At 45.0% G+C, this 20,461-nt stretch overlaps 1 protein-coding gene across 11 annotated transcripts in view; it reads left to right on the top strand.

Annotated features, from left to right (window-relative positions):
* Window positions 1-17,108: 17,108 nt before the first annotated feature.
* Window positions 17,109-20,461, top strand: part of HECTD4 (HECT domain E3 ubiquitin protein ligase 4) — a 175,664-nt gene continuing 172,311 nt past the window's right edge. For all 11 annotated transcript variants that reach the window (XR_013765454.1, XR_013765455.1, XM_079149465.1 and 8 more), the window contains exon 1: window positions 17,109-17,561. Coding sequence is in view for 9 of the 11 variants with exons in the window: in XM_079149465.1 (XP_079005591.1) it covers window positions 17,391-17,561 (171 nt within the window). In the remaining 2 variants the exon portion in view is untranslated. The remainder of the gene's footprint in view (window positions 17,562-20,461) is intronic.

Consider the following 20,461-nt stretch of genomic DNA (forward strand, 5'->3'; position numbering starts at 1 on the left):
GCTCCCTGGTGTGGTGTTCCATCCTATGGATGTTCGATGTTCCGTAATTTGTGGTTTTATAAATGTTGCAGTAAAACAACTGGGAGTGTGACAGAGAGGCAAATTCCCCAGTGATTGTTTATTGCTGGATCAAATGATTTCTGCATTTCTACTTTGGTAGATGGTCTCAAACTACCCTCTAGTTGTAAGTTTATATGCCTGGTAATGTATTAGAGTACCCGCCTAAACAAGTTTTAGTGATACATAATTTACATATGGCAAAATTAATGCTTTTTAACAATTCTGTGAAAGCACCACCAAGAGAATTTCCATTGCCTTCCTTCAGGTTATTTATATAGTCAGCCATTAACTCTTGGAAACCACTGATCTAATTTCAACACATAAAATGTTTGCCTTTTCTAGAATGTCATTAAGTGCAGCTTTTTGAGCCTGGCCTCTATAATGTCTAAGATCATAGTTCAGTAATTCTTTTTATTATCAACTAGTGTTTCAATGTATTGATGTATCAATACATCAAATTCACCCTTTGAAAGGCATTTGGGATGTTTACAATAATTGAGCATGATAAAGACAACATTCACATGTGTTCTATGGACATGTTTTTCTCTGGGCTGAATATTTAGGAAAGAATATTTGTAAAATTGATAGTTTATTTTGCAGTGCTGGGGATCCAGTTCAGGGCCTCCTGCATGCTTGACAATTGTTCCAACATGGAGCTACATACCCAGCCCAAATGTGCAGAATTTTCATTTTCTAAAAAATGGAATGGATTATTTGCAAAAGTGGTCACAAGGAGTCTTGCCACTAAACCAGTGATCCACAAATTGATTTATAGAGAAAAAGGTTTTGTTTTGTTTTTTTTTTACTTCAAGTTCTGAAGGTCCCAAAGCAAAGAACCACTGCCAACATAGTCTGGAGGTGGTGCAGGGTATCACATGGTTGGAGAGCTACACATAGGTATGTGCCCTGGTCTCCCCCAACCCCTCTATATGCTGTTGAAGATCCAGCCCAGGGGTTGGGCTGTGGCTCAGTGGTAGAGCACTTGCCTAGCATGTGTGAGGCACTGGGTTCGATTCTCAGCTCCACATATAAATAAATGAATAAAATGAAGGTCTATTAACATCTTAAAAAAATACAGCCCAGGGCCTCACACAAACTAGGCAAGCCCTCCACCATTGAACTATGGGCCGACCAGTCCTCTTCCTACAATGCCACCAGTATTAATCTTTGGGGCTCTATCCTGAGACTATACATATGTGGAATCATACATGGGTGTAACTTCCCATTCTTGTACATGATGTGGGGTTACACTGGTCTATTCATACTGGAACATAGGAAAGTGATGTCTGATTCATTCTATTGTCTTTCCCATTCCTATCCCTCCCGCCCTTCCCTTTATTCCCCCGTTGTCTATCCAATGAACTTCTATTCCTCCCTCTTCTCCCCACCCGCAACCCTGCCACCTTATTGTGTGTCAGCATCTGCATATCAGAGAGAACATTTGGCCTTTGGCTTTTTGGGATTGGCTTATTTCCCTTAGCATGATAGTCTCCAGTTCCATTTACTGGCAAATGCCATAATTTTATTCTTTTTTTATAGCTGAGTAATATTCCATTGTGAGACTCTCTTGTTCTACTCACTTCCCCTAAACATAGTTGTCCAAGCTGGCCATCAATTTGCCTAATCCTACCTAAGCCTCCCAGGTCACTGATTAAGGGTGAGTGTCACTGTGCCCAACTGTTTCCATTTCACCCTCTTAATTCCTCACAATAGATATTAAACTCCAACATGAGTTTTGATTTTGGTTACTAGGGATTGACCTCAGGTATGCCTTACAACTGAGCTACCTCCCCAGCCCTTTTTGAGACAAGATCTTGCTAATTGCTTTTAGGGCCTTGCTAATTTGCTGAGGCTGGCCTTGGAATCCTCCTGCCTCAGCCTCCTGAGTAACTGGGACTATCAGCACATGCCATTGTGCTTGACTTATATTTTATTTATTATTTGTAGTACTGGGAATTGAACCCAGGGGTGCTTTACCACTGAGCTACTTCCCCCAGTAAGCTGGTCTTGCTAAATTGCAGAGACTGACCTTGAACTTTTGATCCTCCTGTCTTTGCCTCCAGAGTTGCTAGAATTACACGCATGGACAACCTTGCCTGGCTTATATTTGTTTTTGTTTGTTTGTTTATGTTTTTGTTTTGCGGTACTGGGGATCGAACTTAGGGCCTTGTGCTTGTGAGGCAAGCACTCCACCAGCTGAGCTATCTCCCCAGCCCTACATTTGTTTTTTAAAGAAGTGTATGTATAGATTTATAAATATATGGGAATACACATACATAAACCAAAAGTTAAAAAGGAATACAATTTACCCAAATGAGTTTGGAAACATTCACACAAAAACCTACACACAAATGTTTTTAGAAACCTTACTCATAACTGCCAAAACTTGCAAGCAACCAAGATGTCCTTCAACAGGTGAATGCCTAAACAAACTGGTACATCCATATAATGAAATATTTAGTGATAAAAAAAGTGAGCTATAGAGTCATGAAAATACATAAGAGGAACCTTAGACACACACAGCTGAGGGAAGGAAAGCAAACTAAAAAGGATACCTATTACGTGGGTCGAACTGTCCGGTGTCCGGCCGGGATGTCGCTCAGTGCTGGCCGCGCATGTGCTCAGCCCTAGGTTTAGTCCCCAGTACCACAAAAGAAATCATCATCATCATCAAAATTCAGAACCAATTATATGACATCCTAGGAAAAGCAAAACAAGGAAGAGGGTAAAAAGAACAGCGGTTGCTAGAGATTGGGGTCAAGGAATAGAATGAAGCAGTGAGGACGAGCAAGTGGATCAGTTATATTGCGTGATACGACAGTGAGAGATACGTGTCATTATATGTTTGTCAAAAAGCATAGAATATATATAACGAATAGCCCTGCTGTCAGATAAGGACTTCAGTAAGAAGTCAACATTTGCTCATCAAGTAAAACAAAGGTCCGCACTAACACGAGATAAGATGCTAACTATAGAGGAAATGGGGGATTTTGAAAGAATGCAGCTCCCACTGAATTTTTTTGTAAATCTAAAACCTCAAAAATTAATGTCTCATGGGGCGTGGTGGCACAGGTCTTTAATTCTCAGCGGCTTGAGAAGCCTGAGGCAGGAGGATAGTGAGTTCAAAGCCAGCCTCAGCAATTTTGCAAGACCCTAAGCAACTTAGTGAGAGCCTGTCTCAAAATAAAAACCAGGGCTGGGGCTGGGGCTCAGTGGTAGAGTGCTTGCCTGGCACATGTGAGACCCTGGGTTCCATCCTCAGCACCACATTAAAAAACAAATAAATAATGTAAAGGTATTGTGTCCATCTACAACAATGACAAAAAAAATTTTTTTAAAGGGGTGGGAATGTGGCTCAGTGGCTAAGCAACCCTGATTTCAATCCCTGGTACCAAAATAAATAAATAAATAAAATTAAGTCTATTGGACTAGGGGTGTAGCTCAGTGGCAGAGCTCAGCACCCTCCCCACCACACACATACAAAAATCAGCGTCTATGTCTAATCCCCTCCCAAAAAGTATCTGGAAGGGTCCTTAGAATTCTTCCAGAATCAAGCTCGTAGATGGGGAAATTACGTTCAGAGAAGCCAAGATTCATCCAAGGTCCCCACAGACTTAGTAATGGCACAGGAGTAAACCATGACTCCTGCAGAGCTGCTTTCTATCCCAACACCAGGGAGAAAAAGCACAGAGAAAACAGCGTCTGATGACTTTGACAATGAGAACAGTCTGAGAGGAACAAGAGCCCGAAGGGGAGACGGCCCAGCTGCTCCCGCTGGAAATCCAAAGAGCTTCGACAGACCCTGCTTTGGGGGCAGGGCGTACAGATGCACCGCAAAGGTGGGTTGAAGGGAACCCTCTTACCAGTGCCAGGAAAAGACTAAAATTACAAAATAACTGTTTCTATTTAACATTATGTTCTCATGGCGCCCAAGCATCCCTTCAAAAGGGATTCTGTGCACTATGTAAAATACTGTATATTTGAAATTTTATTATCATTTATATTATAGTTATATGTGTTCATTTTAAACTACAAAAATCAAAGTCTTAATTTATTTTTTAAACTTTTACTTATTTTCATTAACGTTTTTTGACAGTGATAAATAAATTTTTTTTTAATTCTTTTCAGGACTGGGGTTGTGGCTCAGTGCTAGAGCGCTTGCCTAGCATGTGTGAGGCACTGAGTTCAATCCTCAGCACCGCATAAAAACAAATAAATAAAATAAAGGTCCATCAACAACCACAACTAAAAACTATTTTTAAAAAAATTCTTTTCGGGCTGGGGAGATAGCTCAGCTGGTAGAGGGCTTGCCTCACAAGCACAAGGCCCTGAGTTCGATCCCCAGTACCGCAAAAAAAATATTCTTTTCATACATGTATATAGGGTAATAATGTCTGTCTCACAATCTATTGTCCTTCCCCTCCCCTCCTTTCCATCCCTCCCCTCACTCCCCTCTGTACAATCCAGAGTTCCTTCATTCTTCCCTACCAACCTCCCATATGGATCAGCATCCACTTATCAGTGAAAACATTCAGCCTTTGGTTTTTTTGGGATTGGCTTATTTCACTTAGCATGAAGCTCTCTAGTTCCATCCATTTATGCAAATGCCATAATTTCGTTCCTCTTTAAGGCTGAGTAATATTCCATTGTGTATAGGTACCACACTTTCTTTATCCATTCATCTGCTCAAGGGCATCTAGGTTGGTTCCATAGTTTCTCTATTGTGAATTGAGCTACTATAAACACTGATGTGGCTGTGTCACTGTAGTATGCTGGTTTTAAGTCCTTTGGGTATAAACGGAAGAGTGGGATAGCTGGGTCAAATGGTGGTTCCATTCCAAGCTTTCTGAGAAATCTCCACACTGCTTTCCATAGTGGTTGCACCAATCTGCAGTCCCACCAGCAATGATTGAGTGTACCTTTTCCCCACATCCTCACCAACACTTATTATTGCTTGTGTTCTTGATAATTGCCATTCTGACTGGAGCGAGATGAAATCTTACAGCAGCTTTGATTTGCATTTTCTCTAATTGCACGAGCTGATGAACATTTTTCATATGTTTGTTGATTGATTGTATTTCTTTTTCTGTGAAGTGTCTGTTCAGTTCTTAGCCCATTTGTTGATTGGGTTATTTGGGTTTTTTTGGTGCTAAGTTTTTTGAGTTCTTTATATATCTTGGAGATCTGGAGGGGGGATTGTAGCTCAGTCATAGAGCATGTGCCAATTAAGGCCCTGGGTTCGATTCTCACTACTGGAAAACAAAACCAAAAAAAAAAAAAAAAACCACCTGTGGTCCCAGCTACTCCTGAGGCCGAGGCAGGAAGATCATTTGAGCCGAGCAGTTGGGGTGAATCCAGGCAACATGATGTGATCTCAATCAATCAATGGATAAAATTCAAAATAAAAATATATATTTTTGTAGGTCAATTGAAAATGGCATAGGGTTGAAATTTCAGTGTTGGGGGTGAGATGGACTTGGATTAGAATCCTGACTTTGCTACCTACTCAAGTCACTTTTTTGATAATCAGTTTATAATAACAATGGCAAATGCTGTGATCCTGACTACAATTACGTTGTTGAGAGCCTGGCTAAGTTGCTGAGACGCCTTGAACTTGGGATCCTCTTGCCTCAGTCTCCTCAGTTACTGGGATTACAGAACTGTGCCACCGTGCCTGATTCTACAATAATTTTTTAAAGAATTTTAATTGTGTAGGATTGTGGTGGCATATGCCACAATCCCAGTGGCTGGGGAGGCTGAGGCAGGAGGATCACAAGTTTAAAACCAGCCCCAGCGATTTAGTGAGACCCTGTCTCTAAATAAAATATAAAAAAGGGCTGGGGATGTGGCTCAGTGGTTAAGCACCCTCCGGTTCAGTCCCTGGTAGCAAAAATAAATAAATAAATAAATAAATAAACAAATTTTATTGAGGTAAACTATTCAATCCATTTCAGATGGTGTAGTTGGGTGGCATTGAGCATGTGGGCTTCCCTGTGAAACCATCACTGGGGTCTCAGAACTGTTTTTCCCCCAGTACTGGGGATTGAAGCCAAGGCTCACACACGCTAGGAGAGCCCTCTGCAACTGAGCTGCATCCCAGCCCATCTCTAGAACTTTCTCATCATCCCAAACAGAAACTCCACCCATTAAAAATTAAGTCCCTGTTCCTTTCATCCCCACCCCAGACCCCAGTTACTACCCTTCTACTTTCTATCTCTTTTTTATTTCCTGGCACTGGGGATGGAGCCCAGGGGTGCTTGACCACTGAGCCCCATCCCCAGCCCTTTTTAAAATTTCGTTAGAGGCAGGGTCTTACTGAGTTGCCGAGACTGGCTTTGAACGCGCCTTCCTCCCACCTCAGTCACTGGAACTACAGGCATGTGCCACGCACCCAGGCCATTAGGAAACTCTTCTGTGAGGAAGCTAAAACATGAAGGATGAGCAGGAGGTGGACAAACTAAAGAGGCAGGGAAAGGCCTTCCAGGCCAGGGGAACAGCGAGTACCAAGGTCTAGAAAAAATGAAAGTCATACAATTGTTTAACCCAGAATGGACAGAGCCAGGGTGATTTTTCTGAGACCCAGAAGGGCACTGGCCTGAGAGGAGACGAAGAGGCAGGTGACAAGCAGAGGACACATGGTGAAAGAAGGTGTGGCTTGACGTTTGAACTTCTCCAGCAAGGCATCTTCAAATTCGTTCGGTGCTAAAAGCTTTTATTGAGCAGCTACTTTATTCTAAGCACCATGCCAAGCATTAGGAACGAAGGGATTAAACCACAAAAATCTCAGGGGCTGACAATATCATGTATTTCACCCTTCCTGGGTCTGTGGTTGACAGCGTGGCCCTACTCCAAAGCTGAGATGTGCAGGGTTTGGCTCCAGCCTGTGGGCTGTGGCTCAGTCAGGCCCTCGTGTCTCATCTGGGGGCCACCAGCTTCTGGAACCTGTGCTTCTCCTGAACGATGCCGAACTGTCGGCAAGCAGGTTTAACCTCTGCTCACAACACATCTGCTAAAATCCCATTGGCCAAACATGTCGAGTTTATCACCCTTAACTTGATGACCTGTGCAAAGATCCCGATTTTCAAATAAAGTCTTATTCGCAAGTTCTGAGTAGACACACAGGTTGGGGTGAAACTATTCTTCCCAGTACAGTCACATCACAAAAGACATAATCTTAATAATCTTAATAACGGAGAGAGTGAAGAATGGAGAATCAGTGCTTCCGGTCTATCACAGAGCTACAGCCAAGGCCCAGGACAGGGAACGCCGAGACAGTCTGTAGACCCCAGGTGCTTTGATATATTTGGTGGGGGGAGGGAGAGGACCGTGTGAGAAGTGACACAGTGCAACAGGGTTCCCAGCTCCTGTTCATGTTCTGGAAACATCATAGATGGGCGTGGCGGTGAACATCTGTCAGCCCAGTGACTCAGGAGGCTGAGGCAGGAGGGTCACACATTCGAGGCCAGCCTCAGCAACTTAGTGAGACCCTGTCTTAAGATAAAAAATAATAATAATAATTTGGAAAAGGGGCTGGGAGGGGCTGGGGAGATAGCTCAATTGGTTGAGTGCTTGCCTTGCAAGCACAAGGCTCTGGGTTCAATCCCCAGCACCGCAAAAAAAAAAAAAAAGGAAAAAAAGCGCTGGGGATGTGGGTCAGTGGTAGAATGCCTCTGGGTTCAATCCTCAGTAGCTGCCCACCCCCCAAAAATAAACCTCACCTTATATGGAGTCTAGAATAGAGAAAACACTGGGGAAAAATGAAAAAGTGCTAGTAACATGGACAGATCCTGAAATCTGATTGACTTATTGATTTTTATTTTTCTGTTTTTATTTTTTACAAGTTAAACAAAGCAGTTTACACGTTTATTTAAAAAAAAATGATTCACAACCCGGGAGCACAAAGCAGAAGAGTAGGATCACAGGATCGGGCCGACACTTAGAAAAGAGAGGCAAGGTACGAAAACAGCTCAACCGGTCACCAGGCCAGCTTTGCAGGTTGCAAAAGGTGTTTGTCTCATTTCCTCAGTGGGGACCTTGCTGCTGTGCTTGGCTGGGACTCTCTGTGAGTGACAAAGGAATTCTCTTAGTTAGGCTTTCCATACAAACATAGATTGTGAATGGATGTTAGTTTCACAATAGCTTTGCGGTGGGAGGGCCCGAGAAGGAAGGTGCGTCCAGAAGACATGCAGCCACACTAACTGTGCAAGACTGTGTCCGCCTGGAATTGTCAAAGACCACCCATCACCTTTTGCTTAACGGAATAGGACCTGAAAAGATTCTGGCCAAAGGTGACCTCCACCCAACTCACGGCCAGTCTTGTCATGTTGCAAAAATGTCCACGAGTATGCGGAAGACCATCCTCTAGGGAAAGATGGGCTGGGGCACCTGACTTCATCACATACCTCGGCTGTAGCCAACCCGAGCAGATTCTCAATCAATCCATTCCAGCCCTGGGATGTGAGAGAAGTCAGCTCTGCTTTCCTCTCGCTGGACTCACTCTCCTGGTAGATATTTATGTCTCAGGGGCCTAGGGCGTAGCTAGTCCTCCATATTGTCAGGTTCCACATACTCATATTCAATCAAACTGAGTTGCAGAACATTTAGAAAGAATTCTGTCTGTACTAAATACACAGGTATATTTTCTTTGTTATTATTGCATAAGTGGTTACACAGTGTTTATGTTCTACTCCGTGTTCTATGTAATGTCCAGGTGGTTTATAATATTCAGGAGGGTGGGGGCTGGGATGGTAGCTCAGTGGTAGAGCCCTTGCCTGGCACATGTGACCTAGCACATGTGAGGCACACATCCTCGGCATCACATAAAAATGAATGAATAAAATAAAGGCACTCTGCCCATATACAACTAAATTTATTTAAAAAAATATGCAAAAGGGTGTGTATGCATTATATGCAAATACTATGCCATTTCCTATGAATGACTTAAGCATCCCTGAGTTTTGATATCTATGGGGCTCCTGTGTAGATGTTCAGAGACGGGTTTGCTCGAGGGTGAGGACGAACAATGCCTACCCTACCTGGCCTTACCCAGCGCGCTTACCCAGGCATTGGAGATAGAGCTCTGAAGGCACGGATCTAATTTTATTTAGGGTTGCACAGGACATATATAGGCACATTATCTGATCAGGTTAACATGTTTGTTAAAGTATAACAGAGTCAGCCTATAGGTGAACTACACGTCGAGGGTCCTGGTAGTGTAAACAAACCAAGCCTGCCTAAGCAATTCTGCCCAGCAACAGGTCTGAGACAAAGGACTGGGGGAATGGCAAGCTCCTGCACACAGCATGAGGCAAGGCAGTGCGGGTGAGCTCACATCACAGCTTGCTGGGATGCATCACAGGGTGAGGCCTCCCCTCAGCTCAAACTCAGCCTCAGCAGCTGCAGAGACCTTCATTCCATGGCGAGTCTTTACCATTTCCTCAGTTTCTCTGACTGTTTGGCTTACTTACCATGGTGTCAGCGACCGCTGTCAGATAAGCTTGAAGAATGTTCCCTACACTCCTGGAACCCATCCACGTCGGCAGTTAAAAGATTTCTGGTGACGGTGGACCTCTGCAGAACAGGTGATCTCTGGTGCAGGCTACGCCCTCAAAGCTCTGGCACTGCGTTGTCTCCAGCCACACACCTGGTCCTGGAGAAGTCAGCCAAGGGAGCAGACCTGGAACCCTCCCAAAGTGCTGGGGAGCCATGCGTGGGATGGGGATTGGGTTTTACAAACTGGACAGAAAGGGTGCACCTCTCTGATTGGAGCGGGGCCCTGAGCTGCTGGCAGTTAAAATTCTGGCAATGGACACGAAGCCAGGCCGTCCTCCAACCCTACCTGTCTACTTTCCGTGAAAACTCCATCTGCCGTCCAGGGGCGCCGCTCCTCCCCGCCCCCCCGTGACGCAGGGACCCTTCAGCACAGTCCCACCTCCCTCTGAGAGGCCCGGGATCATTTCTGCAGCGGCCTGGGGGTCTCCGGTTGTTAGCAAGGGAGCGTGGGCCTCAGGGTCATGAGGGCCACTTCTGTGGGCTGGTGCACACCTTGTTGTTGACTTTTATTTTATTTTATTTTATTTATTTATTTATTTATTTATTTATTTGTTTGTTTGTTTTTGGTGGAACTGGAGCCCAGGCAGGGGATGTGGCTCAGCTGGCCAGTGCTTGTCCAGCATGGGCAAGGCCCTGGTTCCATCCCCAGCACTGAACGAGGGAGAAAAAAGAAACCCAGAGCCTTCCCCATGCTCTTCAAGGGCTCTGCTCCTGAGCCATACCCCAAGCCCTGATTTTTATTAATTAGAACCTTAAATATGATTTTTTTTTTTTTTTTTTTTTTTTTTTTTTTTTTTTTGTGGTGCAGGTGATTAAACCCAGGGCCTTGGCCTTGTGAGGTAAGCACTTTACCAACTGAGCTCTATCCCCAGCCCCAATATGAATTTTTTATGAAAAAGAAAAAACGATGAAAAATAAGAAAGTTCCAGGACATAGCGTGGAACGTTCTCAAATTTGTGAAGAAAAAGAAAGAAAAAGCCAGGAGCGGTGGTGCATGCCTGTAATCCCAGCAACTCAGTTGGCTGACGCAGGAGGGTCAGAAATTCAAGGCCGGCCTCAGCAATTTAGTGAGGCCCTAAGCAACTCTGCGGGACCCTGTCTCACGATAAAAAATAAAAAGGTCTGGGGATGGAGCTCAGTGGTAAAGTACCCCTGGGCTCCATCCCCAGTACTGCACACACAAATCATATTGTTAGGTCGAAAAAATAATCAAGTGGGGCTGGGGTTGTGGCCCAGTGGTAGAGCGCTTGCCTAGCACATGTGAGGCACTGGGTTCAATTCTCAGCACAGCATATAAATAAATTAATTAAATAAAAGACCATGGCTAACTAGAAAAATATTTTTTTTTAAATTCATGTGTTGGGCTAGGGTGTAGCTCAGTGGTATAGCACGTGCCTAGCATGCCTGGGACCCTCCGTTCCACACCCAGCATTGAAAAAAAAAAAAAAAAAAATTCAGGCGTTGATGTTCTAACCTTTAGGTATCTTAGAATATGACCCTGTTGGAAATAGGGTCTTTGCATAGAAAATCAAATTAAAATGAGGTCTTAGGGTGAGCCTTGACCCAACGGCCTGATGTTTTTATTAGAAGAAAAATAAAGAGCACAATCGTATAAGAAGATGCAATCTAGAGAGACAGAGGAAACAATAGCTGTGACAAGCCAAGGAGAGAGGTCTGGAGTGGGTCCTTCCCTCACAGCCCTCAGAAGGAACCAACCCTGCCTGGTTTAAAGGTAGGTTCTCTCATCCCTTCCTTCCTGCACTGGGGATTGGACCCAGGGCCTTTCCAACACTAGGAAACTTTACTGAGCTACAACCCGGCTGTCATTCATTTAAAGATGGTGAATCTAGGGCACAGAGAGGTGACATAACTTGTTCGTGGTTCCACATAAATGCTCTAAGTGCTAATAATGAAGGTCACCCATCATCCTCGAAATTCATTGAGCTAACGTAAAAGAAAACAAGGAGAAGCAGGTTGGACCCCCATACAGAGCAGGCGCTCAGAGAATACCAAGTCAGTGGGAACCTACCATGTTCACCTTTCCTCTCCTGTAAACCCCAAGATCACATCTCTTGCCCACTTTTCCTTTGTGGAATGACCTTTTCTTTTTTTCTGGTGCTGGGGATTGAATCAGGGTCTTGTGCGTGCTGGGCAAGGCCTCTACCATAGTGTCACCCCGACACCTCGGTCCTTTTCTTAATCTGTTTTTGTAGCAGAGGAATGTTAGCAATATTCCAAGCCAGAACTGGAATTTCTAGTACAGCAGTGCCGCCTCCTATGCCCACAAGAGGGCGCAGGAGGACACGGCAGCTCTCAGATCTCCATGGTGCTGATTTCTCAGAGGAAGAGGGCTGCATTTCATGCTGCTTCATCCTGGGCTTTCTCCATCCATGTGGAGGACTGTTCCTTAGTTTGGGTAATTCAGCGGAGCTCCAAGGAGAATTTCCTCTTCCTTCTTTTCGAATAGCTCTTTTCATCTGATTTCCTTTTCCTGCTACCCGTAGACCCACCCAAGAGCCAAAATATTCTCCCTTGAAATGAAAAACTGAACAGGGCCTACCAGATCGCTCAGAAAGAAGATGTTGAGTAGGTGTGTGCATTTCCTGTTCGAGATGGTGATTAACTGGATGGGAATGATCTCCCCCACAGGTTCTGTCGTGTGTGTGTGTGTGTGTGTGTGTGTGTGTGTGTGTTCACCAGATGTTCCTTTGTGTTTATTTCCTTGGTGTTTTTGAAAAGCCTTAAATATTAACATAGCTGCTTTGTCTAAAACCATCCTTCAAGTTCTATTAAGGTTTATCGAGGGTCACTTATCTCCTTGCCACACTCGCATATTCCTGGGTCCGGTAAGGGTTACAGACTCATTTTAGACCGTCAGCTGGTACAGCAAAGTCAACAGAAGGGCAAGATATCACAGGATCCCAGAGGGGCCCCAGCGTGAGCCAAGACTGTCACGTCAGTAGCTGGGGCAGGATGGAGATGGTCTCCCTGGACAAGCTCACACCCTCTTGGGGACTTGCCTCCCAGGGGTGACCGAGGTCCCACCTGCTCATAGCTCTTCTTGTTTTTCCCATGCTTCCTCTCAGCTTCCGGCTGAAAGTCACGCGTCCAACACGTTGCCTGGCTTCTTCTTTCCCCATCTTAATTCTCTATTTGCAAATGGAAGTGTAGAAAGGACCATTGCAAAGAAGTCAGAAGTCATAGAACTTTCCTGTCTATGAGTGGGTGTTTCCTCTGTGGGTTGTCTTGACTAAATATGGTTTCTCTGCTTGACCAGGGGCTTTCTTTGTCTTCCTGGTCCATTCTAAAAATTGCCACTCCGAGGTCCTACTTCCAGAGGGGGTTCTATAAATATGGATTCATAAGCTGCCTCATGGAGATACAGTGGCAATCATGCAGTCTTAGGACTAATTACTGTTGTTAAAATATTAAATAGCTATTCATTATGTAGTCTAAGGACCTGTAGACCTGAATTTGTGGTGTTTTCATTAATTTGAGTGAAAGATAATAGATCCTGAGCATCTTGACTCCTGACTTTTAAATATAAAATTAAGAATACCAAGCCAGGTGCAGTTTGCATGCCTGTAATTGCAGCGCCTCAGAAGGCTGGGTAAGGAGGATCTCAAGTTTGAGGCCAGCCTCACCAATTTAGTGAGACCCTGTCTCAAAGTAAAAGTTACTTTTTTATTTTTAAAATTTTATTGATATATTTGTGGTACTAAGGATTGAAACCCACGGGCACTCCACCATTGAACATCCCCAGCCTTTTTTTTTTTTTCCCTGAGACATGGTCTCACTAAGTTGCCCAGGTTGACCTCAAACTTGTGATCCTCCTGCCTCTGCCTCCCAAGTAGCTGGGACTGCAGGCATGCAACCCTGCACCTGACTCCTGAAAATAAACATTTCAGTGCCTTTACTTATTGATTTTTATGTGGTGCTGAGGATGGAACCCAGTGCCTCACATGTGCTAGGCAAGCACTCCACCACTGAGCTACAACCCCAGCCCTGAAAATGAAATTTTTAAAAGGGCTGGGGATGTAGCTCAGCGACAAAGCATGGGGGTTCGATCCCCAATAATGGGAAAATAATAAAACGCACTAGAACTTTCCTTTGAGCTCCCCATGATAGCTATTTAGAGCTCAAAATTGTGAGCAAAGGGAATGAAGTTGTTTCCTTAAAGCCAAAATAAGGAAACTGGAGGCTGGGGTTGTGGCTCAGTGGTACAGCAACTTGCCTAGCGCGTGTGAGGCACTGGGTTCGATCCTCAGCACCGCATACAAATAAAGTTACTGTGTCCATCTACAACGAAAAAAAATATTAAAAAAAAAAAAAGGCAACTGGGCTGTAGAGGGAAGTGGGTCTTGGTGGTTTTCCAGCTGAAAGTGGGGAGAAGGATGCTACCTGGCTCGGGTTATCGTTGTGGGGATTTGATGAAATAGCCATTCCTGTGTGTGTGTGTGTGTGTGTGTGTGTACTGGGGACTGCATGCTAAGCATGGACTCTACGACTGAGCTGCACCCCAGGCCCCTTCCATCACATTTGCCTGTTTTATTGCTTTCATGGACCTGATCTGCTCCAAACTGCTGGATTTGTTGTTTGCTTGCTTCTTTTCTCTTTCTCCCTTCAGGCTGTCAGTTCCCTAAGAGAAGACTTTCCTTGGTTATCTTTGGAACCCCAAACCTCAAACAATATCATATAGCAGGGAATCAAGACATAGCTGCTGCTAGACTTGGTGGTGCACGCTTGTAATCCCAGGGATTCAGGAGGCTGAGGCAGGAAGATCGCAAGTTCAAGGCTGTCCTCAGCAACATAGTGAGACCCTGTCTTAAAATGGGGGTCCGGGGGAGGACTGGGGTTGTTGCTCAGTGGTAAAGTGCCCTGGGATTAATCCCCAGTGCCAAACAAAACAAAAACAAAAACAAAACAAAACAAACCCCAAAACCAAACTATATATCTATGCATTTCTGTATCTATCTATCATCTATCTATCTATCTATCTATCTATCTATCTATCTATCTATCTATCTATCTATCTTCTAACTATAGTTAAATATGTCAGAGAGGAAGAGCCATGTCCTTTTGGATTATTTTCTACATATAGTAGAATAGCTCTACAGCTCTTTGAGGATCAGGAGTCAATTTTTCATATATTATTTCGGGTATCTGATTATCTTCATCCTATATGTCACACCTAGGGGACTAAACAAATGTTTATGGAAATAATATCATGGAAACGAAATGAACAGTGGTGAGGAGCATGAGACTGTGGTAACAGTGTAGCACCTAGGAATGATTTAATTGGGAAGGAGGCTTATTGGGAGGGAGGCCGTGCAGGGCGGAGGCAGCTTTAAGTTTGAATCTTGGTTCTGCCACTTGGTAGCCAGGTGTAGTCCTATAGTTCTGGGCCTCAGTTCTTTAAAATACAGGGCTATTTGTGAATGCTCTGAAGGGTATTAAATTCATTTATGAATGGATGCATAAATGACTCCCAAGTGCTACTTAGATTTTTCAAATGTTAAAAAAAAAAAAAAAAAAAATTCCAAAGTACAAACCACAAGTCCCCAGGCACCTTTAAATATACTTTAGACTCCCTAAATGTTATCGGCAGGATACTTTCCTGGTCTTTTATTCTACACCTGAACTCATAGATGCATGTGATTTTTTTAAAAGGCAGTCATCCTATTATCTATCTTGCAGAGCAGTGGCATACACCGTAATCCCAGCTACTCAGGAGGCTAAGGCAGGAGGATCACAAGCTCAAGCCTAGTTTTAGCAACTTAGTGAGATTCCATGTCACAATAAAAAAGAAAAACAGCTGGAACTCTAGCTCAGTAGTAGAGTATGCCTGGATTCAATCTCTAGTAGCGACTCCCCCCCAAAAAATATGTAAAAATGAATGTTTTATTGTTTTTGAGATGGGGGGGTCTCAAAAACTATGTTACCCAGGCTGGTCTCAAACTAAGGGGTTCAAGAAACCCTCTCTCCTCAGCTTCCACAGAAGCTGGGATTACAGGTATGTCCCACGACAGCCAACTTTAAAATTAAATTTTGCTACTTTAGTCTGATTTTTTCCATGCAGCAATTATATCATGAGCATTCACTTGTATTAATATTCTTTATGAACATCATCATGATTATTATCATTTCTGTGGTACTGGAAATCAAAGCCAGGAGCATTCTACCACCAAGCTACATCCCCAGTAACACCCCATATTTTAAAAAATTTTGCAACAGCGTTTCACTAAATTGCCCAGGCTGGCCTGGAACTTGCTGTTCTGCCTCAGCCTCCTGGGAAGATGGGATTACAGGTATGTACCACTGTGCCAGATCATAAGCATTGTTTTGAATGGTTTCATGATATTTCATCTTATTGACATATATTTCAGTTAATCAATCCCACATTTAAAATAATTAAAATGTTTCCTCTTAAAAACAATACCGAGGATGATCTTCTCTCTGAGACTATTTACTCCCTCCCTTAAAGATGTTTTCCTCTCTCCTCTAATAAACTCTGCTATACTTTAAAGAAAAGAAAAACAAAAACCATACCGAGCTGCATATCCGTGTATATACACCCTTGGCCATGTGTTTATTTCCTTCAGACAACTTCCTCAAAGTTCAATTACTGGATCAAAGGGCATGCACCTTAATATTTTTGATGTTGTTTTTAAGTAATAAAAGTATAGAAGTAATATAGAGAGAGCAATTTCACCTCAACTGTTCCAGACCAACCCCACTCCCCTGGGTAGCTCATATTAACAACTTGATATGCTTTTTTCCCCACACATTTTTCTCTGTACATATAGCTCTTTCCTTTCTTGTTTTTACAAAAATGGGATGTCATTAATATTTTTAAGGTGCATTTCAGAGCTGAATATAACAGTTAAAAATACTATTAAGTGTCACCCATTGGCCTCCAAGATAGCCGCTTTATTTTCACTTTTTTTTTTGAGTGTTTATTCATACTACACGATTCAGTAAATACTAAGTATGTACTGCACGGTTCTACCCCTTGCTCATGAACAGGTGTGCAACGCCTATTCTGCACCAGGCTCCCCCAACCCCACCCCCGCAGCACCGCTCCCGGGGCTGCGTTTCGAACCCACGGCTTCGCACGGGCTAGGAAAGCGCTCTACCCGAGCTCTGCATCAGACTTTTGCATGGATCTCATTTAAAGTGGACTGCAGGGCGTGAACCTCCAAGTTCTGCCCAGGGTGGGGGGTGTACACCTGCCCCAGCAAGGGGTGCACACCTGCGTGGGGGGAGGGGAGGCGGCGAAGCCTTGTCCTAGTGCACTGCAGACCCAGGGCGACCCCGGAATGCTAGGGGAGGAAGGGGCCGGGCACGTCGGCCCGAGGGCAAGGTGGAATGGAGGGCAAGGTGGAACGCAGGGCGAGGTTCTGCAGCCCCTGCGCCCGGTCCGCGGGGCCGTGGGCGGGGCCAGCGGGCGGGCGGGGCCTGTATTGTCCGCTCCGCGGGGCATGCCGGGAGCCCCGCCCCCAACATGGCGTCTCACTGACAGTTGGCTGCCGAGCGGCAGAGGCGGATCCTGCTCCTCAGGGCGGCGGCGGCGGTGGCAGCAGCAGGGCCGGGGTCTCCGGGGCCGGGGTGGGAGGATGGCGGCTCGGGCCGCCTAGGGCGGAGCTGCGCGGGCGAGGCGGCCGGCGGGGCGCTGCGGGCGGGCGCGGCGGCCGCTGCCATGGGCCGGTGAGCGCCGCTGCCCCTGCTCCGTCTCCCCGGCCGGGCGTCTCTCCTCAGCGCCAACCCTCAGCCCGGCCATGGGCTCGTCGGCGGCCGCGGCGGCGGCGGCGGCCGCGGACTCGGCGCAGTGGCTCTCGGTGAAGGAGGAGACCATCTTCCTGCACGACGGGCTGATCCGGGTCACCGACCTGGCCGAGCTGCCCAGCGAGATCCTGGGGGCCCCGGAGGCCGCCGACACCGACCTGGAGGTGAGCGCGCCGGGCCGGGCCCCGCCGGGGCGCGGGCCCGCGAGCCGCGGATGGCTGCCCGGCAGGTGTGTGGGCGCCGGGCGAGCAGGTGCGGGCCGGGCCGCAGTCTGCAGACCGCACGCCGCCTGCCGCCTGGCCTCGCGGCCGCCGGGACCTCATTTGTGGTTTCATTTTGAACGTCCCGACCCCCGGCATTTTATTAGCCCATCACTGGGCACGGCCTGGATGCCCCGGGGGAGCCGCCGCCGCCTCCCCGGCCCTCTCTCCCCTCCCCCACGGGCCCCCTGCACTCCCTTCCAGTCGCACCCAGGTTGCTCGGCTTTGGGGACATTTTTATTTAGCATTGCACACCCTCTCGCTGCTCTGCTTCCCCCGTTGTGTGTGTGTGTGTGTGTGCGTTCGTTCAGGAGAGGTAGTGGCCGCCGCCGGTCCTCGATGGGCAATTCAGCAACTTCTCTGTGTCGTGCCTCGGATTGACACCCGGCCTTTGTCAGAGAAGCGGGGTGTAGACCTCGAGAGAGATGCTGCCGCGGCCCTGCGTGTGCTCTCGGCCAAGGGTCACAGGCTCTTTAGGCCGCAGGGCCTTTTTGTGTGCTCAGGGGTCGCGGAGAAGCCCAGGCTTAGGGAGCTGCGGCAGGTGCAAAAGCAAAAAAGCAGTTGTGCTGCTGGGGTTGGGGGCAGAAGGAAACCAAAATGCTTGGTGGATGGGAACTTTCCACCGGCTTCGCTCGGTTTGATGTCTGCCTGGAGGTGGGAAAACTGGCAGTATGGTTTCATCCAGGCCGGCATATGCTGACGCTGCTGCCCTTCCACTTCGTGGGATGACATTTCGGTGTGTAGGTAGCATGGGGTGTCATGAAATTCTTATTGTCGCAAGGAGGGCTCTCTGGGTACGGCGGGGAGAGGATGGTCTGACTTCTGGCTGTAAACGGAAAGCGAGGAATCTTTTGTGTTTTGTGGTTTTCCATGCAGTTTGGCTTTCAGCACAACAAGCATTTATAGAAATGGATTAAAACCCATTAATGTGTGTTTCTGGAAATGGCAGTGATCTGGTCGCTTTGGCCGAGACATTTGGACGTGCTTGAGATGCGAATACGTTCCACTGTGTTTGTGTGTCTGGTTTTAAGGTTGCTTCAGCATTTCCGTTTTGAACTCTTAATTGACTTATTTTACAATCTGGCCACCAAAACCGAGAAGATATAAGTTGGTAGGGAATTCCTAACATGAAATCATAATTTTATTTTGTCTTATTTGGGCCTGTTCTATAAAAAGCAAGGTGTGTCTGCGCATCTCATCTGTCTGAAAACTCAAGGAATATTATGCTATAATGGTGGAATCTCTTGAGATTTAATTGGCTCTGTTGTATGTGAAAGGTAGGGAGTGGATGCTCTTTGTTCCTTGGAGACTAAGTTCATGGAAGCAAATATATATATATATATATATCATATATATTTAGGTATATGAATTATTTGCAGGATTAGAATAAGATTAGTTAAAATACCTGAGCCATTAAATTGGCTTTCCTAAAATGTTTACCATATGTATTGAGTGAACTTGTCAGCTGTTTCACCTGAAGAATGATTTTAAAAGGAAGATTCTTTGACCTGATAGGTTTAATTTTTTTTTTTTTTTTTAAATTTATGGTCTAACCTCTCAGAAACTAATATGTGAATGAGTTGGTCTGAGGTTGTGGCTCAATGGTAGAGCACTTGCCTAGCATGGGTGAGGCACTGGGGATTCCCAGCACCACATATAAATGAGTAAACAAAATACAGGTCCATCAACAACTAATAAAAGTATTTACAAAAAATATGTGAATGAGTGATAAATATTTGTGGCTACCTGCAGTGAAGCACTTTTTTTCATTCTTTCCGGGTGTTATATGGGCTACATAGTATCCGAAGATAGATAGCTAAGAAGAGTTTTTGTGGATATTAGATTTGTTTGTGAGGGTGTATTCACATTTAATTATTTAATAATGATATTGATTAAATGTATCCTGTGTGTCAGGTGTTTTATAAAATTCTCAAAAGACCTTGGGAGCTAAATCTTGTTACACATTGTAAGAACTGTATATCCTACACCCATTGTATAGGTGAGACAAGTAAACAGAACAGGTATGCAACTTGCTCCAGGTGTCATAATTAGCCTGGAAATTAACCCAGTTCTGTTCATCTCAAATACATTTGCTTCTAATCATGTACTTTACTTCTCCATGCATGTACGAAATTTTTTTCTGGTGCTGGGAATGAAACCCAGAGTCTTACACATGCTAAACATGTACACTCTCACTGAGCACATATTCCAGCCCTATATTTGTAATTATTTTAAATTCCCTGTCTATGGTTGGAGTAATAAACAGGTATCTTTATTTCCTTCCTAGAAACTGTTTCTTTTTCATATTTGAGGAAGATTAGAAGTTTATTAATTGCTTAAAGTTAACTTTTGAAATGCTACCATCCTTATGAAGTACACTCTTCTAAGCCTCTCTTTCAAATGCACATGTGGTTGAAAATGGCTATTCTTTATTGGGTTTTATTTTGTAGGATCCTCAGTTAACAATTTTGATTATGAGGGATGGGATTCAAACTAGGTTGTGTATTTTGTGACTGGCAACCTTACCGCGTAAGACTGTGGCAAGTCACAATTTTAGAGCATGAAGGGAACGTAGAATGTCCCTCAGAAGTAATCGTTTCCTTCATTTTAGAAAGAAGTTGTCTGAGATGGTTGGAGAGATTTGACTCCTTGGTGGTTGTAGCATCACTAGTTATGGCAGGGTAACGACTAGACCTAGGCTTTTCTGCCTTTGAATTCCAGTGTTTTTTTTTTTTGCCCACTCTCTAAGTGCTGTGCAAAGTTAAATGTCAATCTGAAAAAAGAATCCATTCTAAGAAGTCAAT

The sequence above is a fragment of the Sciurus vulgaris genome, assembly GCF_902686455.1.
Source record: "Sciurus vulgaris genome assembly, chromosome: 8".
Taxonomy (NCBI): Eukaryota; Metazoa; Chordata; class Mammalia; order Rodentia; family Sciuridae; genus Sciurus; species Sciurus vulgaris.